Genomic DNA, 24,637 nt, shown 5'->3' with positions numbered 1-24,637 from the left:
AGGCATAGAAATTCCTTTCTCCCTCTCTCCGCTCCCATGTCCCTTCATTTTCAAATACTTAACTGTGGGCCTCGTGGGGGCTCTGAACAGGACAGGCGGTCCCAGTGCCCCCAGGGCGGGCCACACATTGGCAGACAAGTCCAGCAGAAGAAGATGCTGCGGGGCAGAAGCCGAGGGCCCAGTGTCTCACCACTCACCCCAGCGCTCGGCCCAGAGCTGCTCCCTTGTCAGAATGCAGTCCCGCAGCCGCCTGAACACAGCCTGCGCAGCTCTGCTTCCCAGTGACGGGGTGCTCTCCCCTCGCCACTGGCACAGGCCACCTGGGTATCAGACAGGTATAGAAGCTGGTGGCTGGAGCGAATTCTGACCTGGCAGTTGTGCTTAATTCCTCTCTCCCTTCCGCGGACCGAAAGGCCAGAGAGTACATGTATTTCCAAAATACGTCCTTATACCCCGACCCATACACCGAGTACTGGGCTTCTCATACATCGGCCAGGGCCACGCACCTGCATCAAGTGTCCACTCAGGCCTGTCTGGTTGCCGCAGCCAGTTCAGGCCTCCGTCTCTCAGCTCTGGCCTCTTCCAGACCCCATCTGTAGCCCACCTGCAGCCGAGCCAGATGGCACCCCAGGGTGAAGGGGCTTGTGGCTCAGGCCATGGGCAGCTGTCGTCCCTCCCAGGGATATTGAAACTGATCTCCCTGAGAAGCTGGGTCTGACTTAGCTGTGCTTTGAAAGCGTCTTCTCTCCCATGCCTGGGGGTCTTCCTGGAGCAGGTGGCCTTGGTGGGTCAGAGGTGCTGCTGCTGGTGGCAGGAGGTGGAACATGGAGGAAGAAACCTGGTGACCCCAGAAGGAAGAAGGCTGAGCTTGGAGCTCGGGCTCTCATTTTGTGCTGGGAGGTGTGGGGTTCAGGTTGCTCATGTGTGGGTGCAGACTCTAACCTGGGTGGCCCCTGGACCAGGGAGCCGGACACGTGGGGCCTTGCCCTGACTCTTCCTGCCATGATCTTGGCCCTTAGAGGGAGCTTGGGGTCTTGTTTTTCTCACTGGGGTGTGAGTTGTGGGCAGCTAGAGCTGTTCTGGGTTGCTGAATGGAGGACCATGCAGGTTTCCCGGGCACTCAGGGGAACCTCTCCAGCAGAGCAGTGCAGAGAGGGGGCCTTTTTGCTGGGGCCATGACAGCAGGACATTTTAAGTCTACATGACCACCCAGAAAAGTGCCCTGTCAACCAGAGCTTGAGGTAGCATGGGGTCCTACAGGTGGGCAGGGGGAGCCTCAGCTTCTCAGCAGCCATGTGGCCTTGGGCCACCCACTTCCTCTTTCTGGGCCTCAGTTTCCTCATTTATAAACAGCGGTTAGCCCTAGAAGTGTTTGGGTATGTCTTCCTGCTCTTCCTGTCTATGACTTTGGCAGCTCGGGCTGTCAAAGGGGAGAGGGGACAGCCTCCTCCAAGCACCTTCCCAGCGGTGGCCTAGCCAGCTACAAGCGCAGTTTTGTTAGAAGGGTCCTCAGAGTTCCCTGCCCTGAAATGTCCCTGCACTCTGCCTGGGTGCATGGCTGCTTGCTTTCTAGTCCTCGAGTTGTCTCTAGAAGGCCCCTGTTATGTGGATACACAACTTGGGAAGATGGTAATTAATACTTTTAATAATCACAGTAAGAAGAAAAATAGAAAAGGAAGGGCCCTGCGGCAATGGCATTAGGGGGAGATTTAAAGGAATGGTCAGGTGGCAAGGTCCAGAGTGTCACTTAGGGTGAGGGAGTGTTGCAGGGGCCCGTGGGGAACAAGGGCACCCCAGGGTGGGAATCAAAGGGAGAGGCAGGCAGCCACTTCCACCTGCTTGGATTTGCTGGGGCTGAGCTCTGCAGGGGCTAGCTGGGTGTTGGAGGGAGAGTGTGCATGTGCCGCTGGCCTGTCTGGTGGCCCACAGAGGAGGTCAGCCGTCTCTGTCCTTCTGCCTCTCTGGTTCTTGGCTTTGCACCAGGCAGCTGTGGGTAACCTCATCAAGTAGAGCCAAAGCTCGGGAGGCTGTGCCATGGACCTGTTCCGCACTGCAGCTCCTAGCCCCCCTCGGAACAAGGCACAGCTCCTCTGGCTGCAGGACACAGGTGGTTCACTTTGGGACCCAGCCAGGTGAGACAGACAGTGCAACTCATCAAGGGGACATCCCCAAGACTTGAAGATACTGAGAGTACACATTTTTAAAATTTAAATTTATTTGTGGAATTATAAAAGAAATAGCCCATTATGGAGAGTTTGGAGAAGTTTCCACCTTCTTATGCATTGTGCCTCTGTTTTATTTTTTTTATTTTTTTTTATTTTTTTTTTTGAGACGGAGTCTCACTTTGTTGCCTAGGCTAGAGTGAGTGCCGTGGCGTCAGCCTAGCTCACAGCAACCTCAAACTCCTGGGCTCAAGCGATCCTTCTGTCTCAGCCTCCCAAGTAGCTGGGACTACAGGCATGAGCCACCATGCCCGGCTAATTTTTTCTATATATATTAGTTGGCCAATTAGTTTCTTTCTATTTATAGTAGAGACGGGGTCTCGCTCTTGCTCAGGCTGGTTTCGAACTCCCGACCTCGAGCAATCCGCCCGCCTCGGCCTCCCAGAGAGCTAGGATTACAGGCGTGAGCCACCGCGCCCGGCCTGTGCCTCTGTTTTAAATGTCATTTTTTTCAGGAAGGCCTTTCCTAACCATCCTATCTAAACTGGGCCCTTTGTGGGGCCTAATTTTTTTTTTAAACAAATACTTACCTGGTCTTGGCATGTGCTAGGCACTATTCTAAAAGCTCTGCAAGCATTATTCAGTCCTCAAAACAGCCCTGTAATGTGCTCTTACTTGCTACTTTTTAACATCTACAGGGAAACTGAGGCACAGAGGGTCAGAGAACATGCCCAGGGTTATACAGCTGTCGAATGGCAGAGCTGGGATTCGACTCCCAGTGGTGTAGCTGTAGGAGCGATGGTCTCAGATCTGTGCTCTGCTGCTTGGGTCGTGGCTGCAAATGCCCTTCACCTATGATCTTCCTTCCCCTCTGGACACAGCATCCATGACCTGTGTCCACTTTACTTGGCACTGTGTCTGGCACACTGTGGCCCTCAATGACTATGTGTCAGCTGAATGAATGAATGAATGAATGACAAAGGGGTAAATTTCTCATAACCCAACTACCTTAGCACAATAATGATGATAATTTTGACAGAGTGTAGATTTTCACATCGTGGGTGAGGAACTGTTCCTGCCAGTCCTGGCGTACAGCCAACTGTGCCCACACGCTTGGAGTGAGAGGTGGGCCAGGTGTCATGTCAGTGCCTGGTTCCTGGTCAGCCTCGGGCATGGCTCTCTCTCTTCATCTTGCCCTTGCTCACACCTTCACAGTCTCTCACACCCTCCTTATCTCTGTCTGCCTGTCTCACCCACTTCTCTTTGTTCCCATTGTGCCTGCAGCCACTCTCCAAAGCCAGTGGAGTCTGAGGACATGCAATAGTAATTTTATTTTATAACTGCTGTTGGGCAGTGTAAAACAAACCTTAGCACAGCTGGCAGAAAGTGTAGGCAGGTGGTCACGTTGGGATCCTAAAGTTGAGTTATCTGTGACAGTGTGGATCCAGAAATTGCTGGTGCCTTCCTCTTTGCAGTGGTGGTGCTAAGGGGTGGCTTGGGAGTTAGGTCCCCCTAAATTTCCATTAGGCCCAAATAAACATAGCTAAAAACAGCATGTTTGCTATGAAAATGCAACCTTGAGATGAGTCCCCAGACTCCACCTCCATTCACTGCCTGTAAGGCCCCCTACATACAAATATTGGTGCCATCACAGCTATGGGGGAGCCCTCTAGTCTCTCTTGTGCTAATTATCTTCACCCCAGTCTTTAATAACAAGTGGGGCCAGAAAGCCAACCAGTTCCCTGTTCAGTCACGAGTGATCATTGCAGCCCCCAGGCACATGGTGACAGTTTTCTAACACACATTGGATGGCAATGCAAAGCAGCTAAGGGGACCCATGAGACAGGGTCCCGTCTCAAGGAGCTTCAGAGGTGAGCTAAGGAAACAGCTTGTATGGAGGAAGAGTTACACGACAGCGTAGGGATTCGCTGACACCACATTAGCAGCAACGGGTCTATCAGAGGTGGCTGTGCTGAGTCAAAGGCACGTGGGGCAAATGTCAAGAACTAAGTCCATAGGCAAGAGCAATCCTGTGGGTTGGACAGAGGAGGCCAGGCTTTGTGGGTAGGAGGATCTGCCCTGGGGCTGAGGATGAGTAGGAGAAGGACAGGTGAGCAGGTCAGGTGAGGAGAGGGCATTCCAGGCTGAAGATGGCATTGGGAGTGGCCTGCAGAACTGGAAGCACGGGCTGGGACTCTGCGATGGGTGGGCCCGTGGGCGGGTCTGGCGGAGATGCCCAGGCCAGCAGTGAGCTTGATGCTGGATGTCAGGGCTGCCCACACCCTCAGACAAAAGCTTGGACACACAGACATGGTATGCAGCGTACAAACCAAAATGGGGAAAGAAAGCACACGTGGGGCTGTTTCTAAGACACATTCAGTAAGATCAGAAGTGGGTGACCATCCCCGCCTCTCCCCCGAGGGCTAGGGCAGCACTCCCCGGCCACGGTGGGCTCAAGGATGGATTTCCAGCAACTTCAGGTGCCATAGTCTTCTTCAGAGGTGAGTCCAGGCCTCACCTGTGCTGGGCAGGCTCAGGTCCTCTGCTGAAATAGCTTGGCCTTGGCTTTGCAGGAGGACAAGGGTGGTAGAATAGGTTGGCCTGGGCAGGTGTCCTATTTAGCAGTCCCCTGGGCCAGTCTCTCTCATTGTCTGTTGATCCTGACAGGCCCCTGACCACCTGTGGTAGCCCAGAGATTGGTGGGGCCTGATTCAAACAATGGCCTAATGCTGGGGCTTACCTGTCCTCTGTCCCACCAGAAACCAATCAGTTCCAGGAAGTGTTTTCCAGCCCGACCTGAACCCTGCTCATCCAATACCAGCAGATAGTGAGCACTCAATAAATATTTGCCAGTGGAATTCCCATTCCCTACATCTCTGACAGCTGACTGCCTCCTGGACCCTTGCCCACCCAGCTTCCCAGCTTCCCCACCCTCCAAACCTCTGCAGAGGCCTCAATGGCAGCATCTCTGTTGGTACTGTCATCTTTGGGATCCTGTCCACCACGAATCTCCCTCTACCTTCTCCCTGCCCCAGCTCTCTGGGACCCAGCCTACTGGGACTCCCCCTTTGCCGGCTGGTCCCTACTGTGGCTTCTTGGGAAGCTTGCAAGGGTGGAATGGCCATGCGAGCACCTACCTGGGGGAGAACCGAGAAAGAGGAGCAGCAGAGTTCTCTGTCCAGACTGGGCCAGCAGGGAAGAGAAAGCTGTTTGAAATACACTCAAATGTATCTGTGTCCATATTTATGGATGTCTAAGTTTACCTATGAGGCATCTTTGCATGAATGGATTGGTGTATGTTCATATGGCTTAGTGGGTTTTTTCCTACTGTCCTACCTACAATTGCCTATGTCAGCATGTCTCGGGTTGTAGAGTCCTAGGGTTTGGGAGTCGGATCTATGAAGGGGTGGAATGAATGAGCAGCCTTGAGAGGGTGTGACCCAATCCCCCCACCCCAGCACCAGAGGCATTGAAGTGGAGGCAGGAAAATCATTTCAACGCCCCCTAGGATTGTTTAGGGGGTTGCAACATCAAATGAGAAATGGAACTAGATGGCCATTGAGAGCCCTTTAATTCCAATGAATCTGAACCTAGACCCCTTGGCATAGTAACCCAGACATGATTAAGTGGTGTTTGAAAGTGTGCTGTTTGTGGGCCAACAGGGCATCAGTGCTTACAAGAATGGCCTCTGGTCAGATGGACCTAGATTTGAAGCACTGCAGCATAGCTTAATAACTGTGTGCTTCTGGGTACATCTCCTAACCTTGTATGCCTCAGTTTCCTCATCTGTATAATGAAGACAACAGTAGTACCTAGTAAGGTTGTAGTGAGCATAGATGGGGTAACCCATATTAAATGCAATGAGATACCACACACACTTCATGTGTGACACATGGTAGGTGCTCAGTCAGTGTTGGTGGTGGTTGTTAAGGTCATCCTTCTTGCCAATGAGAGCAAATGTTTGAAACATTTGGGTCCTCAGATGATCCATTTGGCTCTATGGGGTCATTCTCAACTGTCTTCCCCAGCTCCCACCCTTGTTCCTGACTTAAACTTCCCCTGATGGAGGGAAGAGCTCCTGCCCTCAAAACTCCATGCCATGGTCAGTTCAGCTGGACGTCAGGGGAGCCTGGCAAGGCTGCACCCCCACTCTGCAGCTTGGCTTCAGCCAGGGTCCACCCCGCTGGGCACTTGCAAGAGGCAGACCATCCAATTCCAAACTCTGGGCATCATTTTTTTTTTTTTTTTTTTTTTTTTGAGACAGAGTCTCACTTTGTTGCCCAGGCTAGAGTGAGTGCCATGGCGTCAGCCTAGCTCACAGCAACCTCAATCTCCGGGGCTCAGCGATCCTACTGCCTCAGCCTCCTGAGTAGCTGGGACTACAGGCATGTGCCACCATGCCCGACTAATTTTTTGTATATATATTTTTAGTTGGTCAATTAATTTATTTCTATTTTGGTAGAGACGGGGTCTCGCTCAGGCTGGTTTCGAACTCCTGACCTTGAGCAATCTGCCCGCCTTGGCCTCCCAAAGTGCTAGGATTACAGGCGTGAGCCACCACGCCCAGCCTCTGGGCATCATTACTTCCTAGCTCAGCCAGTGACATCCCCCTGACTTGTTCTGAGGTGCTGATCCAGGGAGGATGGGACTTCTGGCTGGCGGTGGCTCAGCCGCCTACTTATAAGTTGTGCAAATGAAGCTTATGCAAATGAAGTAACCGTTTCTGCCCTTACTCCCTTTAACCAGCTTCCTTCCGGGAGAGCAGGGCCAGGCTCAGTCCTCATCTGCGCTTCAGGCTTGAGTCCCTTGCAAGGGTGGCCGGTCCTTCACCCACGGGGCCTCACATTTGGTCTCATTTCCACACAGCAAATGGTTGAGGGAGTCTCCTTAACCCAACGGTAACTACTCAACCTGGCGCGCAGGCAGGAAACCTCAAGATTAAAGTCTGAGAACTGGGGAGGACTGTCAGATCCGACCCCTTCACTTCACAGACAAGAAAGCTGAAGACCAGAGAGAGGAAGAAGCTTCTGTTAAAGTACCGTGGATGAAGAAGACATGCTCCCATGCTCCACTTGCCCACCTCCAGATAAAATCACTTACAGAGTGGTCTCCATTGTCCATCAATTTTGCCTTTTTTATGATAGTTTTTGAAAAAAAATTTTTTTGAGAGGGCTGGGAATCCCCAGGCAGTGCTCTTTCTGGAAAGGGTATTTTGCTTAGCAGGTTTTACCTGTATTGTGAGGGGAAAACTTGAAAGCCACAGGGAGCTAGCTGCTCCTCTTCTGTAGGACTTGGAAACAGAGAAGCTCTGAGAAGCCGCCTCTCTCACTGGGGACGTGTCCCTGAGGGAAGGGCACAAGTGGGGGTGAAAAGGATGGGACCCTGGGCTCCCAGGAGAGGAAGGATCATCCCTTGGCTGCTTTTAAGAGGCCTCTTGCCCTTCCCCTGCCTCATAAACTAGAACCTGGGGGAACCTGAAACATGCAAACCCGAGATGCTGCCTCAATAAGAGTAGTTTTCGTAATAGTTCGGGATGATTTAGCTGTGCTGGGCTTGATGGTGACAAGAACAGCCCTCGTTTCTGACTCATACCTCCTATGTCTTCCTGTCCAATGACCTCAGCCCTTGCTTGGGCACTAACTCTTTGTCAGACTTGGCATGATCACCTTACTATGTGCCAGTGTCATGCTAAGGACCAAGAATTCAAAGATGAAGCCAATCTGTGGCCCCTTGGAAGGTCAGGTCTGAGATTGTAAGTAGGTGGGCGTTTGGTAGGGATCACCCAAAGATAAGCACACAGGTGCCCCCAGTTTGGACAAAGAACCTCCCAAACTAGGCCCATCTTTCTGTGCCTGCTTTCTTGAATGACCTATTTTCTAGCTACGAACAGGTAGCATTACCTGTTCCAAACATCTGGCATTACCTCCCTGCTTAGTCAGCTTCCTTCTGGCTTCAAACAGCTGTAGAGCCCCACCTCCCCTCCGCCTCCTATCCACCTGGGGTCCCTCCCTAACCTTGTTCTTCCTGGGAGGATCTGGAGATACCAGATCCACAAGTCCTGGTGTCTTTAAAAGGATCTACCTGTGGAATAAGGCTCATTTGAGAGCTGTGACATTTACCTTGACTCCAGTGAAAGTCCAACAGCCACTCCCCTTTTGGCCTTCAACGGGGCACCATGAGGGCCTGTGTCCCCCTGATAGTGGCCGTGCTCTGTGGCCTGGCCTGTGCTGGTAAGTCACTATCTGGTGGGCATGGGGTGGGGTGGGCAGAGGTCTTTCCTAAACAAGCAGAGAGTTGGGGAGGTTGGTAGAGGGTAGGGCAGCGGGGCAGGGAGAGCGAGGTCTCTCCTAAAGCTGTGGAGTGCTCTTGGCCTGCCCCTGTCCCAGGGTGCAGGACTCATCTCAGGAGAGGGCTGGACAGTGTGGAGGGAGTTGCAGGGCTCAAGGACTGATTTCATGGAAGTCCCTTCTTAACACCTCGGAGGATCAGCCTAAATGTCCCTTAGTCCAGCCTGATTTTTGATCTCACCAAGGTTTCATTATCTGGGGCCACCATATGATCTAAATCTGGGGCAGGGGCCTGCTGGGGTGAGTGGCCTGGCTGCCCTTGGTCACTCCCTCCATGGCCTGCTGACAGGTGAGGTTGTCTGGGTTTGACCTTTCTTAGGAGATGGGCAGGCTCAGGTGGAAACCGGAAGGGCCCCTATCTAGGAGGTGAGCCATGTCCGATTTGGGGTTGTACAAATGACCAGAGGAATGGGTCTTTGTCCCAGGGTCAGGGGAACTAAGAAGAAGAGACCTGGCCCACAGGTGTGAGGGTGCAAGGGCTGCACGGAACTGGCAGAAGAACAGGAGCACTTTCCTATTTAGTGATTGTACAAAATATGGATGCTGATGTGTTAATCGCTGGCCAGTGGGTGGGCAGGAATGAGCACCAAGGAAGGGGGCTGAGCTGAGGAGTGTGGAGAGGGTCCTCCTCTTCCCACAGGGGAGAGAATCAGAGCTGGATGTCCATCCCACCTACCTGGTTGTTCCTGTACAAGACTGTTGTAAGGATTAAATAAGGTCATGTGTGAGAAGCACCCAGCGTCGTGGAATGAGATCTCAGCGAACTGGAACTTCAGTTATGATTATGATTGCAAATATTCCTGGGAGAAACTTACTCTTGGGCTTATTTCCAATCAGGCGGTAGATAAGGAGACTCTTAATGGGATTCCTGCGTGGAAAAGCCTTGGAGGAAAATGCTGTTCCCAGGCCTCCCAACACTGGATGGGACTGTGCACGTCTACCCAAGAATTAGCTCTGCCTGGGCCCCAGGTGCTGGAGAGGCAGTGGAGAGAGTGAGGGAGGGTGGGGAGCCTCTAGCTTCAGACCTGTTGGTGTGGAAGCAGGGGGAACACGTGAGGGCCTAGCGTGGGGTTTGGGATACCCCAGCCTCAGGAGAGGAGAGCACTACCAGATATTTGGTCCCTGGGGGGACTTCCCTGAGGGCAGAGGCAACAGTGGCTTCAGAAGTGTAGGTGGATGACCAGGTGCAGTGGCTCATGCCTGTAATCCTGGCACCGTGGGAAGCTGAGGTAAGAGGATTGCTTGAGGCCAGGAATTGAACATCAGCTTGGGCAATATAGTAAGATACCATCTCTACAAAAAATTTTTTAAAAATTATCTGGGCATGGTGGTGTGTGCCTATAGTCCTAGCAACTTGGAAGGCTGAGGCAGGAAGATCACTGCATAGCTTGAGTCCGGGAGTTGGAGGCTGCAGTGAGCTATAATCGCACCACTGCACTCCAGCCTGGGCGACAGAGCGGAGACCCTGTCTCTAAAAAACCAAAGGAACAAACAAAACAGAAGTGCAAGTGGAGCCCTTGCTGCTGGGGCCTGAGAGCACAGATCTGATCCAGCTGTGGGTTGGACGGGAAGTGAGGGTCGAGTGGGTTAGGAGGGAAGAGGCTCTGCTCTTGTCTGTATTCTCCCAACACTTCAGAACTTAGATGCAAGAATATGAATCACATGGGGGAAACCACTCTGTAAGTGATTTTATCTGGAGGTGGGCAAGTGGAGCATGGGAGCATGTCTTCTTCATCCACGGTACTTTAACAGAAGCTTCTTCCTCTCTCTGGTCTTCAGCTTTCTTGTCTGTGAAGTGAAGGGGTCGGATCTGACAGTCCTCCCCAGTTCTCAGTCTCATGTCCTCTTTTATGAGCTGGGTACCTGCCGAGGACCTTTTTTGTTTCTTGGTTGTGAATGGGGTGAGGAAGCTGGTCCTGGAACTGAAGCTTCCTGGATGTCTAGGTCTCCATGGAAACAGCATCTGGGGCCCCCTGAGAGGCGCAGGCGTAGGATGCTCCAGCCATCAGAGGGGCTGAGGGCTGGCGTACTGGGACACTGTGTCCACTCAGGCTTGGAACCAAGCTCTCTTGGAGTACGGATCGGGACTAATGTTCTGGCAAATTGAAGTCTTACAATGTACAGAGAAATTTAGCATTTCATGGTGGCAGAGAGGACCTCACCTTTTCATGGGGAAGGGAGGGGGCATCTGAACCTGACAGAGGAAAGGCCCAGATGAAGAAAGGCAGAGAGTCAGAGAGGTGAGGCAGAGGGACGGGGCCACAGGTGGCTGAAGCAGTGATTCAGGCGCCTGGCTTGGGGCTCGAGGCTTACACAGAGAGTCTGTGTCAGCTGGAGGCGTTGGGGGGGGGGCGCTGGAGTGAGTAGTCAGGGTGACTAGTCAGTCATCTGAGTGTCCCCAGAACAGCACAGCAAGGTGCCTATGGGGAAAAGTCCCTCCCACCCCTGTCCCCCACCCTGAAATCCCAAGGTCACCTTGACACAGACCAAGTTTGCAGAGAAATGTGAGAAACCCATGGCACAGGACTCTTGCTGGAGACAAAGTTCTTGAGCAGAGATGAAAAAGTCCACTGAGCTTGGGTGGGCGGGGGTGCTCTCCTGAGCTGTCCAGCTGACTATTCAGCTCTTCTCAGCCGGTGCCAGCTGCTGGAATGGAGTGAATTCTTTCCTTGGACTCTGCTGATCTGGCCCATTAAAAACACTGCCCTGATTCGCCTGAATTCTCTCCCTTTGGATTCTGGGTGTACTGCCAGCCGACGGAGCAGGCAGCTGAAGGGGTGAAGATTTTTCCTTAAGATTTTAGCATTCAGATTCCAAGGGAGCATCATTTACGATTCAGGAGGAGTTCCTGTGGGCTTGAAGGAACAATGGCCTTGGGTCTGGTCGTTTTAAGGGAAGATCTACCTTCCTGGCTGCCCTGGGGGCCTTGTGGACAATGTGAAGTTAACCCGGGTTACCCTTGACCTGACCCCTCTCTGATGTAAAGAATGCAGACCCGTATGGATGATGTAAGCCAGGACCATCAGCAACAGAGATTCACTGACAACCCAGCCCAGCTGAATCCCGGGGAGGGTGTCAGCTAAATGAAATATGTCGACAGGGCCACTCCACAGGGAAAACTGCTCCACCCAGTCTGAACACTTGCTACTTTGAAGACCGGCATGAAATACCGCCACTGTTTATTTTCCTAACAAATAGTTAGATGGCGCTACTGTGTGTCATGATGTACTAAGTGCTTTACAAATATTAACTCATTTAATTCTTATTAATATTCTATGAGGTAGGCTCCATTATTATTCCACTTTTACAAACAAGAAAGCAGAGGTACAGGAGGTTAAGTAACTTGCCCAAGATCACATAGTTAGCAGCAGAACCAGAATTCCAACCTCAAGCAGCTTGGCGCCAGACACTAGGTTCTTAACCTCTCTGCTACACCATCTCTCATTAACACAAGATAAACCCTAATCCTGAAATCCAAACCAGTAACTAAATCCATCTCTCTAATATTCACCTCTGGCCCAATCCAGGCTTAAATGGAGATACTATCCCTGTGTCCAATCACAACCAGAACCAAGCTCCAAATATAATCTAAGGCAAAACTGGGATTATTTCTCCTCTTCTAATCCTGACACATTCCTGTACCCTGAATGTCATCTTAAGTTTAACCCTATTCTTTACTCAAATATTAATACAAAATTATTGCTTTATCAATAAATTTAACTCAAGCCCAAATCCTAACTGTGGCTCTTCATCTAATTAACCTCAACCCTGATACAGATTAGGATTCAGTTTCCTCACTGACACAGTCTGACGCTGATGGCAACTCTTGATACTGCTCTCGACACTCTCCCTGACCCGCAGCCTGACTCCTACACCCAGGCTTCACGGAGGCCAAACCTCAGGAACCTCAAATGGAGCAAAGACTCTGTCAGTGCCCTTAAAGCCCAGAGTGCAGAGTGGGTTTGTACCGCTCCTTTCCAAGTGTCTTGTCTTACATCCCTTGAGACCGAAAGCTTGCTTCTGCAAAGCGTTTGGCTGGAGTGGGGGATGCGGCCTGTGGTTACATAACAGAATCCTGTGCCAGAGCCCGGTTCTCACCCACACCCACCCTGCACCACTGAATACATTCCAAAGCCTGGAAGGAGCAGAGATGTGAGGCAGGGAAAGTAGGGTGCGGAGGAGACCAGGTGAAGGGGTGAGAAGAACAAAGAAGCAAAGAACAGAAAAGGGATGGGATGAGAGCAAGGGCAGAGGGCAGAGGGCAGAGGGCATCACTGGGGCGGCAGTGACTTCCGTTCCTCGACACGGCAGGTGAATGGTGGCCTGTGGGCCGCATCTAGTTCACAGACCTATTTCTTCGGATTGAAGTTTTAAAAGCTTGGACATTTTCACATAAAAATGAAACCTTCTTTTGAAAAACTGGAGGCTCTGGCAACACGGAGCCCACATCCCAGCATGGCAACAATTGGCTGGGCTGAGCGGTGGCTACAAACTTCAGACGGGGCATTGCTATTAATATCAAGTTTGTCACAGTCCCCACTTCTTCCTACTGCCTCGCACCCTGGTTCTTTGTTTGTTTACGCTCAGGCCTAACCCGAGTAGGCATTTGAGGGTGTGATCCTCGTCTATATTATGAGCCCTGAAATACCTGGTGGGTGTTGGGGGTGGGGAGGAGGCTCATGCTGTGCCGAGAGCAATGCCCTTCCCTGCCAGGGGTGCTCCTGTCCCTGCTGTGAGCCCTCCTGCAAGAGAGACCTTTAGGAGGAGAATAGAGTTCCCACAGAGCTGAGTTTGTGACCTTTACTGCCCACAGGAAGAATGGAGTCATGCGCATCTCGCTGTAATGAGAAATTTAACCGGGACGCTGCCTGCCAGTGTGACCGGCGGTGTCACCGGCACAGGGACTGCTGTGAAGACTATGAACATCTGTGTGCTGGTGAGGCTCCTGGAGGGATGAAGGGTCTGGGGGGCCTTCAGGCCATGCACACATCCCGCCTGCCCGAGGAGCCACTGGCCTGGGTGTCGGCAGGCCTGGGCAGGGTTCAGGACGGATGAGAGAGGCCCTAAGGGCCTGGAACGAGAGCACTGAGGGACAGAGACAGGGGTCAGGGGATTGACCATCACTCATCTCAGGTTTTCTAGGATGTCCCCAACTTAAAATATAGTAGATGTCATTTATCTGGAGTATCTGTCTGAACTATCAGGATTAACAGTATCTTGAAAGTTTAAGAACCTAATTCCAAAAAAGGAGCAAAATGATAAAAATGATATTTTAGTACATATGATATTACCAATTGTTATTCAATACTTTAAATCACAAAAATATAAAAATGGCAGTGAACTCTTATAACTTGCACGCCCCCAGGAAGACTGCTTGGGGTCACAGTAACTGACACAATTCATACCACTCTTCCTTTAGTGCAGGGGTCCTCAAACTTTTTAAACAGGGGCCAGTTCACTGTCCCTCAGACCGCTGGAGGGCCGTTGGAGAGTGCGGCGCACATTCCACACATGCGCACTGTGGGCCCAGGATGAGTCGGCTGCTAAGCAGGACAGGCAGCGGCAGTAAAAACACCCTGTGGGCTGGATAAATGTCCTCGGTGGGCCGCAGTTTGAGGACACCTGCTCTAGTGAGTGGACCGAGTGGCCACAATATCTCCAAACTGTCATTCCCAGCCCACTGATTAAAAACGGGACATGCAGGCTGAGTGCCATGCTCATGCCTGTAATCCTAGCACTCTGGGAGGCTGAGGTGGGAGAATCCCTTGAGCTCAGGAGTTGAAGACCAGTCTGAGCAAGAGCAAGACCCCATCTCTCCTAAAAGTCAAAAAAATTAGCCGGGCATCGTGGCACATGCCTATAGTTCCTTCCAGCTACTCGGGAGGCTGAGGCAGGAGGATTGCTTGGGCCCAGGAGTTTGAGGTTGCTGTAAGCTATGATGATAGAGCGGCAGAGTGAGACTGTCTCAAGACAACAACAACAACAAAGGGACATGTATCACCCTTAAAGGCCAATTCTGCATGGTTTTAAATGAAATATTTTTAAAAATTATTTTTGAATGATCTCTTTATTTAGGTGCTTCTAGTGTTATAGACTCCCACATAAATGATCCTCTGCTTTGTGACATGAAGCCTTGTTGGGTTCACTGTCCAATCATGTGCCCCAATTCCCAGTTTGGAAAACATGGTCACTGAAGCCATGGTAGGTAATGGTCAGCAAGACCACTGCCTATGGTTGCACAGATTGTGCACTGCACAAGGGCACCTGGCTGAGCAGGCAAGTTGGACTAAAATCCAGTCTGTACCCTGTTCAAATGTGTGCTCTGTTCCAGAGTTGTACCTGCTCAGAGAAAGGAGTGCCTTTTCCTAATTTGCCCAAAGGTGGTATCTGCTGACCCAGCCGTGTACCCACAGAGCTGTTTCCACTCACATGGACTCTTTTTTCAATTTACACAAAAACACCACGTATATTAGCAGGGGTTCTGATGATCAGGCCCAGGCAGGGAGGCCCAGGCCCAGGGCTCAGTGCTGGAGTCAGAGCCTACCCCTTTTCTGCTGCCCCTGGGTTCCCACTTTTTCTTGGCATTCAGCAGACACAGGAAGCTCTGTTCACCTTGGGCCATCAGGCTGGCATTTCAAGATAATGACAATACCCAGCTTGGGTGTGTCTGTGTGTGTCTGTGTGGAGGGAATTACTCCACTGTGTGATGAGAGGGGAACTCAGAGTCCCCAAGAACATTCCTTCCTCTTCTTCCCTACCCCCACCCCACCCTCCTCTGCTCAGAGGCGAGTCACTCAGCTTGCAGGTTAAGAGAATTAAGCAGCAATAGGAATGTGCTTTTCTGAATGTGCCCTTCCCCTAAACACAGTCTTTGTGGCCGTTTCCAAGTGGGGCAAAGAAGGGAGAGGAAGTTGGTATCTCAGGAAACAGTTCTTATTCCTTGAGGCCCTGAGGATTTACGCTTGACTCTGACTGGGAGCTATTGTAGGTACAAGATGTTCCAAAGTGAGGGTATTGTCATTCTGAGAGCATCGAGACTCTCCATTCATCTGTCAGCTTTAGTTAAGAAAAGTCTTAGCCAAAATCAGTTTTTAATCCAGAAGGGACCACCTCCTGCTGCCCCTCCCCTATCTACAGACGGGCACACTGGGTACCAGAATGATAAAGTGTTCAGGGATTTGTCACCTGGGGAGGTTATTTTCATTTTTTATGACAGTTTTCCATAATCTGTCCTTCATTTTTGGTGTATGTCCTCCTTTATTTCGTGCTGTCCATGGGACCCGGCCTCTGTTTATTATTTGCTTCCAATGCCCTCGCTTGTCCCTGCGCCAGGGAGCTGGGGACCAGGACAAAAGAGGGAGGAGAATCCCTGGGACCTTGGTGACTTTATTTTTCTGTCTACAGCTGCAGAGGACCCCAAAGAGCCAGATCCATTCCTGGAGCTGGAGGAAGAGGAGGAAGAGGCAGAAGAGGCCCCCTCCAGCCGTGAGCCTGCCCCCACCCAATAGGGGCCTACAGGATAAAGTGGAGGGACACGAGGGGTGACAGGAGAGGACAGCCACGGCAGAGGCAGCAGGCCCAGGCCTGAGCCAGCTGAGAGGGGCTCAGGGGACTCTTGGGGCCTGGGCGGGAAGAAGCTGAGGGGCTCAGCCAGCCCCTCAGGGGACAGGGGAGTAGCCAGGAAAGAGAGTCTGAGGCCTGGAGAGGGAAGTGGAAGAGATTTTATTTTTAGAATGGGAAGATTAGAAAAACAGCATGCCAGAAAGTTAAGTCCGGCAACAGAAAGGACTTCCTGACTGCAAAGGGTGTGCACGCATTAGGCTTGTTTGTTTTCCTTCCCTGGATGGAGATCTTTAATAGGGAGTGGGGGAGAGCCAGGCTGAGCGGGGCTGGCCTGCGGGGCGTGCAGAGCGTCCTCTAGAGGCCAGCCCGGGACACGCCTCCCCTCTGTTCTCAGACTTGTACTCGGCACCCACTTCCTGCCAGGGCCGTTGCTGGGAGGCCTTCAACAAGCACCAGCCCTGCCACTGCAACGCCCGCTGCCAAGAGTTTGGGAACTGCTGCGAGGATTTCGAGAGTCTGTGTGGCAACCACGGTCAGTCTCCTGCTCCCTTAGGAAGCCTCAGAGACAGAGGGACTCTAGAGCAGTGGTTCTCAAAGTGTGGTCCCTGGACCGGCAGCTCACTGAGCATCACCTGGGAACCTGTGAGACATGCAAACCCTAGGGCTCCCTCTGGGCTTACTGAATCAGAAGCTCTGGGCAGGGGCTCACCGCTCTGTGTTAACAAGCCCTCCGGCTGATTGCGAAGCACGCCCACGTGCGAGAGCCCTCCTAGAGGGAAGGGGCAGTGTGGACATTTTGTGGCCACTCTGTGGACAATGCCATGTGCTGAGTTTAAGGGTCCTTTAGACTCTATGCCCCTCCCCTCCACCCACTAGGGTATGTGATTGTGGCCCCCTCCCTCGCTGCCAGCTTCTCGAAGGTGCCCGGGAGGGAAGCCCACAGATCATTTCCTGCCCACACCCCTGGCTCTGAGACCACCCTCCCCCAATTCCTCCCAGAGGGCTTCTCCCGTAGCAGTGACGCCATAACCAAAGAGGAGCTTCAGAGCACCTCTGAGAAGATCTACAAGGCAGACATCAACAAAGCCCGGAAGGAAGACATCATTCTCAATAGCCAAAAGTGCATCTCCCCCTCGGAGACCGGAGACAAGGTGGATCGCTGCCCAGAGCCGTGAGTTCCCCTCAGCCCTCTTCCCACTCCCCCAAAGTCTCTCATCCTTGCTGCTTGTGATGCCTCAGCTCTTTACTCCAGTCAGGCTGGATCAAAGGGAGAGAAAGAAAAAAAAAATAGGTCTCCAGAGACAAATAAAGCCATCCTGAGGGACTTTGGGTATCCAGTTGGGAGGGTTTCTGTGACTGGCCAGGCTGAGGTGGAAGAAACATGACCTCAGCTCCTGAGCCAGCCCTCCTCGAGCACCTGCCCCTGGCCTGTCTAGGAGTCTCTGGAGGGGTTCTTGCCCCACGTGTAGGTCTCTCAGTGGGTCCTCTGTGCCTCCCCCAGACTCTTCACCTATGTCAACGAGAAGCTGTTATCCAAGCCCACCTACGCGGCCTTCATCAACCTCCTCAACAACTACCAGCGGGCGACAGGCCACGGGGAGCACTTCAGTGGCCAGCAGCTGGCCGAGCAGGACACCTTCCTCAAGGAGATCATGAAGACGGCAGTCATGAAGGAGCTCTACAGCTTCCTCCACCACCAGAGTGAGTGAGCTGTCCCCCGCCCCACGAGGCAGTGCTGAGGACACGGGTCTGTCTGCAGGAGGGCCAGGCGCCTCGAGGTCTCCATGGTGGGGAGGTTCAGAGGGCAGGTGAGGGGGCTCTGGGGACTTTGTGGGGGTCCATGTATATCTGGGAGGGGCCAGGGACAAGGCCAGAGAGAAGCCAAGGAGAGGCTGTGAACCCAACCAGGAGCTGAAGATGCTCTGGCTGGCTGGCTTGGACATCACTACCTTTGACCCAGCGTTAGCTGCCTCGTGTATCCCCAGCCTCTGCTTCAGTCTCAGGGTTCCCTGCAGGGCGTGAGCCTCCCCTCACACCCCACTCCCAGTCCACGGCACTTCTCAGTCCCCCAGTGGACCCCAGAGTCATTGCCACATTTCCGACTGGTAGAGGCCCTGAGTCTACCCCCTCCTCCTGCGCTGAGTCCAGGAAGCGAGTGGGCCGACTCCACGTTTTTGCTGGGGAAACAGCAACAGATCAACAAAGGTCGGGGGAGGGAAGTCCTACCAGGAAGAGTTCTGGTTGGAACGCCTCCAGATACAGATACATTCCAGTCAGACCAAAAAAGGTTCTGGCTGCAGGACTTCTTGGCAGGGGGTTGTGTTTGTTAGTGTCCTCCGGATTCCTTTCCCGAACTCCAGGCAGATGGGCTCTGTCTCAGAGGTGGCTCTGTCCAGTTCTCCCCTCGCCGTCCCTGAGGTCTCCTCCACTCAGAAATGCTGCATTCCGTCCACCTTGGTTAGGAGTTGGTGGTGCTGTTTTTCGGTAAAGCCAGGGATGCTTGATTGCAGACGCAATCCTGTGCCGCCCCCTGGCGTTCTCTTTGTAGTAAATGCGCAGCCAGTCTCGGCAGTCTGGGCTGAGCAAGGGTTTTTCAAAAGAGAGAACGGAGGCCAGGCAAGCTAGATGTATCTGAGGCCACAGAGGAGTTGGCAGCAGAGCCGGGCTGGAGCCCAGGGCTCTGAGGCCGAGGCCAGCTGTCCCAAACCTTACCTTCTCCTCCCCTTTCTCCCTGTCCAAATCCCACTTACCCTTAAAGTTCTAGCTCGCACCCCAACATGATGTATGAAGGCTCATGCTGGCTTCCAGCACCTCTGCAGAGGTGGGGAGTTTGGAGTGTGTTCCAAAACAGCTTGAGCTAGAGAGACTTGGCTTGAACCACTTGCTGGTGGTTCGACCCGAGGCAAGTTATTTTGCCTCTTTGAGCCTTACCTGTGAAATGGGGCCTTTGACGGTGAATGCTGATCAGCCCCCGGCAGAAAGCTGGCTCCCAGGAAGTGCTCAGTAAGGGCAGCTATTCAGTTAGTAAAGCTATTCTCTGTTATTTCACGTATATTAGTCTTGTTTTCCAAATGTGCTTTATGTCCTTGAAAGGAGGAAATATGTCTGGTATCTCTTTTGTATCCACCACAAAAAATTCTGGGCAGCAAAAATATTTGATGGCTCCTTAATTTAAATCTCCAGCCCTGACCTTTCCCGTGGGTCCCAAGGGCCTTGTCAACATCTCCACTTGCCTATCCACTGAGATCTTACACAGAAACCAGTGTAGGAAGAACTCGTGGTCCCTACCTCTTCCCCCAGACCTGCCCCTCCCCAGGTCTTTCTCATCTCGTAAAGGACCATAATCCATTGGGCCAAAAGCCCAGGAGTTAGATTTAATTCTTCTCTGTACCTCACTGCTCCCCACGGGCATCTCCTCCCTCAGTGATGTCCTTCACTCCCCCCTGCAGAGTATACCCTGGATTGCCTGCTGCCCACCCCTCCACAGCTCCCACCATGACTAAGCCACTGTCAACTTCTCACCCGGACAGAGCAGTAGCCTCCAAACTGGTCTCTCTGCTTCCTGTTCATACCACCCCATTGATGTTTTGCCATACACAACCAGAGTGGTCCTTTAAAAGCTCCCGTCACATCATTCCCCTGCCGAAAACCCTTCAATGGCTCTGCCCTACCAAGAAACTCTGGAGCTGTCAAAGAGATTGGTCTCTGGAGCTAGACTGTGTGGACTCAAGTGCTATCTCTATCTCTTATGAACTGTGTGATCCTGTATGAGTCTTTTAACCTTTGTCTGCCTCAGTTTCCTCATTTCTAAGTTGGGGCTAATGAGCACCATCCTTATATGAAGATTTAATGTGAAGATTCAGTGTTATAGCAAAAGCACTTGAGACAGTGCTAGGCAGACGTGAAAGTGCTCAGTAAATTGAAAACATTTTTGTTTCATTACCACTTGTCTGAGATCTGACCTTCTTGCCATGGCTTGCAGGATCTGGTCCCTGCCTACCTCTCACACCTCCTCTCCTGCCACTCTCCCCTCCTGCTCACTGTGCTCCAGCCACAGTATCCTTTCAGTTCTTTGGACATCAAACTCAAGTCTGCCTGGAGCCTTTGGCATTTGCAGTTCCCTCGCCATGGAAGAATCTTCCCCCAAGATCTTTGCAAGGCCCATTTGTTATCTTTCAGGTCTCTGATGAGTGCTACTTTCTCAGAGAGGCCTTTCTGATTGTCCTTCCTAGAAGATCCTTCCACCCTCCCATTGCCTCTCCAGTTATTAAGGGTGACTCTGCTTCAAAGCACTTATCTGAAATTGTATTATGTATCATTTACTTGTTGGTTATTTGTCTCCTCCACTGGAATGTAAACTATAAAGATAGAGACTGTTTTCTTGTTATTCCCTGCTGAATCTGCAGGCTATAGACCCAGGGCCCACTGCTAAATAGATGCCTCATAGGTAATTGTTGAATTAAGCAATTGCACATATTTGTTGATTGAACCCATGTGTCTGTTGACAAGCTGGAGCAGGTGGCCCTTCCTTGCTCTCCAAGACCAGGCCATGTGGCCCCTCTCCAAGCCCTCTGTGTTCCTGTCCTCAGACCGCTACAGCTCAGAGCAAGAGTTCATTGATGACTTGAAGAACATGTGGTTTGGGCTCTATTCAAGAAGCAGTGAAGAGGGAGACTCAAGTGGGTTTGAACACGTCTTCTCAGGTGAGATAACTCTGCTTGGCAAGAAAGATTGGAGGGACGAAGAACAGCTTTGCTCAGGAGCAGGGATCCCAGCCCTGGGCATTGCAGAATCAGCAGCCACATCAGCTAGCAAGGAGGGACACATGCACTCCCAGGCCTGGACGGACAGGTCCAAGGAGCCATGCTGAGAAACAGTCTCTTCTGGAGTATCTAAGGAGGAAAGAGGACCAGATGCTGGGACTCCCAAGGGTGTATGTAGGATGAATCAAGTAATTGGGGCAAGGTTGTCGGCCTCTGGACAGTCCTCTGCTTCCAGTGCTTGGTCAGCAGCTTCCCAAGAGGCTCATGGCCTTTCCCACCACTGCTCCGCCCCGTAAAGTTCCCACCAAGCCTGGCTTGCTCCTGGTGAGATGGACAGTGGTCTTCAGGGTCAGCAGGAGGAAGAATTCCCCAAGGCCTTGAGGGGGCCTTCCTGAGCTGGGAGATAGGGGTGCGAAGCACTCTAGGGGGTCTGGACAGGGGTTAAGCAGCTGGACATTCTAGAAAACAAGACTGGAGAAGGGAGACAAACCTTGGCATGGGGTGGAGAAAGGGGGCAGAGCATCGGGGCAGGGAAGGAGCCTCAATCACCCACCTTGGACTTTTTATTACAGGTGAAGTCAAGAAAGGCAAGGTCAGCGGCTTTCATAACTGGATCCGCTTCTACCTGCAGGAGAAAGAGGGCCTCGTTGACTATTACAGTTACAACTATGACGGCCCTGTGAGTATGCGGGCTGGAAAAGCCTTGTCAGCGCCCAGACTTCCTGCCCTTGCTCTGCGTTCCAAACAGCCAGACTTGTCTCTTGCCCTGACTCCCATGGGCAGCCCACTGGGGATTGTGACCATGATGTCCTTGTCTGCTGGAGAGCAGGTTTAGCCAGCCAGGACGCTGGGAAGGCTCCAGAACAGTGAAGGCTCCAGAACTGCAAGGGATGGAGGCAGAGGACACCATATCTAGATGTGAGGTCGGGGCCAGGGAAGCATTCTCAGAGGGGAGAAACAAAGATACGCATTTACCCACTCCCTGAATTTCCTTAGAATGTAGAAGTTTCAGCCTGGCTGGTCTAAGCTAAATCCACATATTTTATAAGACAGAAACATCTGCTGTCCTTTGGCAGGAAATAATTTGGGAGCGATAAACTGTCTTTCTCTTTCGTGCATGAGGGCCACGGGGAACAGTTATGACCCTGCCCCTGTGGGATCGGTCGGATGCTGACTCTGGCCTCCCTAGTAGATGCACGTTGGCAGCTCCAGAGGGTGTGAGTAGGGCCCAGACACCTTAGCAAGGCAGACTGTCTCCTTTGTCTATTTAAAGAATCCAGTCTCCCCGAAAGGTTCACGCAAGCCCCTAATGAACCCTCAACAAATACTGGCTGCCTGTTGCCGTTTGGTACCTGTGTGACTCCTCTCTGTGGTGTTCACCAGCCCCTTTGCTGCCCTTCTTTTTGCAGTGGGATTCTTACCCCGACGTGCTGGCTATGCAGTTCAACTGGGACGGCTACTATAAGGAAGTGGGCGCTGCGTTCATTGGCAGCAGCCCGGAGTTTGAGTTTGCACTCTACTCCCTGTGCTTCATCGCCAGGCCGGGCAAAAGGTAAGCACCGGGCCAGCCAGGCCTGGGGAGCGGGCCGGGGCCGCAGGCTGTCCTCTGCCAGCACAGAGTCAGGAGACCTGGATTCTGCCACTCACTGGCTGGAAGGGCTTGGACAAATCGCTGTTCAGGGCCTAGTTTTCTTGCTTGAACAATGAAGTGTTGGATTAGGTCTGCAGCTGCCAAACTTTGTCTTAGCAGCAGAACCCCGTCCCCTCTTTCCCTCTAAATTAAATCTTATATTTCTTATATGTTAAGGACCTTCATACGTAAAACAGTTGCCCTGAGGCTCTAAGCCTCTCTATTTGGATTGTGAGGCTGCTCCGTGGAGGAGGGGGACCCTAGAGCGGCAGACAGTACAGACTGAAACTGGCCCTCACGTTCTCTTACCTTTGGAGACTCTCTTTAACATTTCGGTCCTACTACTTATGAAACCCTGAGCAAACATTTAATTCTGAGGATTTCAGCTCTAGAATCTGGGATTGTAGGGATTTTAGACTATTCCTCTGGGGATGAGGAGCAGTGTTTTTTAAAGAAGACAGAAAACAAGGCATAGATTTCAAAAGGGCTCCCTTCATATGGGGGGCTGGAAGCAGGTCTGCCTTAGCAGCCATTTAAACAGGATGGAGCCCCGTCTGCTGGGGTTGGGCTTGAGACTTCCAGCCGAGGACAGAGGCAGGGTAAAGTGGTGAGCACCTCTGATTTCGTGAACTCTCCCCACAGGTGCACGTTAAGCCTGGGTGGACATTCCTTGGCCATCCAGACCTATACTTGGGACAAGACCACCTATGGAAATGGCAAGAAGTACATCGCCACAGCCTATGTGGTGTCTTCTACCCGATAGAGCCTTGAGCCAGAAAGGGGCATGAGGGCAGGGCAGTGAGGGCTCTTGCAAGGCCGAGGTGCCATCTGCTGTGGACTTCAGAGGGGAAAGAGGAGACTGGGAGGGGGTTCCTAAATCTCAAATCCATGAGAGGGATTCCCAAATCCCCAAATGCCCATATGGGAAAGAAAAATGATATAAATCAGAAAAAATTGCAGAGAAACAGTCAAATCTTTGTCCTCTAGCATTTTGGTAACATAGACTAAGAAACAGAGTCCAGGCAGAGAAGGTGGACTCCTTTGCAAGCTCTTTGCCCTGATGTGTGGTGGAACCACAAGCAAGTCCTTTGACCTCACTGGGCCTCATGCTTTCCTTTAATGTAAAGGGAAGGGGCCTGACCTCTTTCCTCTTTTGGGGGTTGGTGAGAGGGCAAACCTGGTGATACAATTACTGTGAAGGTGTTGTCAATTCTTCTAAGGAAGAACGGCTGATAGCAATTCATTCAAGATTACTATAATGGCTGTTATTGTACACAGCTCTGCAAACTAAAATTCAGCCCTGTGTTAGGGGCCTCAAGGAAGTCAGGCCATAGAAATCAGGCAGTGGGCCTTTGGACTTTTCTAGAGTTAGATCCTCTTAGAACAGAGTCTGGGAGAATCTGACACTGGAGAAGGATAAGGGGTTGGTGCAGTGAGCAGGCTAGGGGTAGGGTGGCCTTCTCTGGACCTGAGTGATTTTGAAGCCAGCTCAGTAGCTGCATCAAGAAGCTTCCCACTTGTGGGCGTTTAGTGCACTTATAGACTTACGTTTTCATCCCAAATAGTTTTTGAAAGAATTCCCCTCATAGGAGGAAAATGTAGTATCAGAAGAAGTAAGGAGCCTACAGTTTTGTGAATTAACATAATTATTTTAAGGCCTATACAGCAGCCATAATTTGAATTAGTCTAGAATAGGAGACCAGGGAGATGTGGGTTCCCTAACTCAACCTGTTATGCATTTCTCCACGACCCCACTGGAAACCAGATGTTGTCTCACAGAGCTAGGCGGACTACAGTTTAGAGGGTTTGAGTTTCCAATTAAAGTCATTTAAGAAAATATGAACTGTGTCTCTTCTTTGTATATGGCCCCCCTCAACTGTCTGTCTCCTCCCTGGAGCAGGGCTAGGAGTGATACTTCTACTTTAGTGTCTTTTAAGAATCTTGGAGAATGTGGTATCTGGGTGAAGTCCCCGATGACTCCCCAAGGCTCTCTAGCCAAGAGGGGAAGAGAATTCCTCCTGATGCACCTGTAATATGAGGAGTGGAAGGAGCATTGCACACAGATTATGAGGAGGGGGTGAATGGAGACTGGTGGCCTCATCCTTAATAACCATTTCCCTTAATCACATACACAGGAGTATAAGGATGCCTCTGGATGCAGCTTCTGTGGTC

General features: G+C 51.7%; 1 protein-coding gene across 1 annotated transcript; it reads left to right on the top strand.

The window, feature by feature from the left end:
* Window positions 1–8,252: 8,252 nt before the first annotated feature.
* On the top strand, window positions 8,253–24,308 carry ENDOU (endonuclease, poly(U) specific). Its single transcript, XM_012753545.3, has 10 exons — window positions 8,253–8,392; window positions 13,323–13,445; window positions 15,914–15,994; window positions 16,467–16,604; window positions 17,072–17,243; window positions 17,574–17,773; window positions 20,662–20,775; window positions 21,408–21,514; window positions 22,245–22,387; window positions 23,108–24,308. The coding sequence occupies exons 1-10, from the start codon at window positions 8,338–8,340 to the stop codon at window positions 23,226–23,228; spliced, it is 1,254 nt and encodes a 417-aa protein (XP_012608999.2). The 5' UTR covers window positions 8,253–8,337; the 3' UTR covers window positions 23,229–24,308.
* Window positions 24,309–24,637: the final 329 nt, after the last annotated feature.

Source organism: Microcebus murinus, chromosome 10 (genome assembly GCF_040939455.1).
Source record: "Microcebus murinus isolate Inina chromosome 10, M.murinus_Inina_mat1.0, whole genome shotgun sequence".
Taxonomy (NCBI): domain Eukaryota; kingdom Metazoa; phylum Chordata; class Mammalia; order Primates; family Cheirogaleidae; genus Microcebus; species Microcebus murinus.
This window is presented reverse-complemented; position numbering and strand designations above follow the sequence as displayed.

Coding starts and splice junctions, on each gene's coding strand:
- ENDOU (XM_012753545.3), top strand. CDS start 8,338: ATGAGGGCCTGTGTCCCCCTGATAGTGGCCGTGCTCTGTGGCCTGGCC. Junction 8,393..13,322: donor CTGTGGCCTGGCCTGTGCTG/GTAAGTCACTAT, acceptor TACTGCCCACAG/GAAGAATGGAGTCATGCGCA. Junction 21,515..22,244: donor GTTACAACTATGACGGCCCT/GTGAGTATGCGG, acceptor TTCTTTTTGCAG/TGGGATTCTTACCCCGACGT.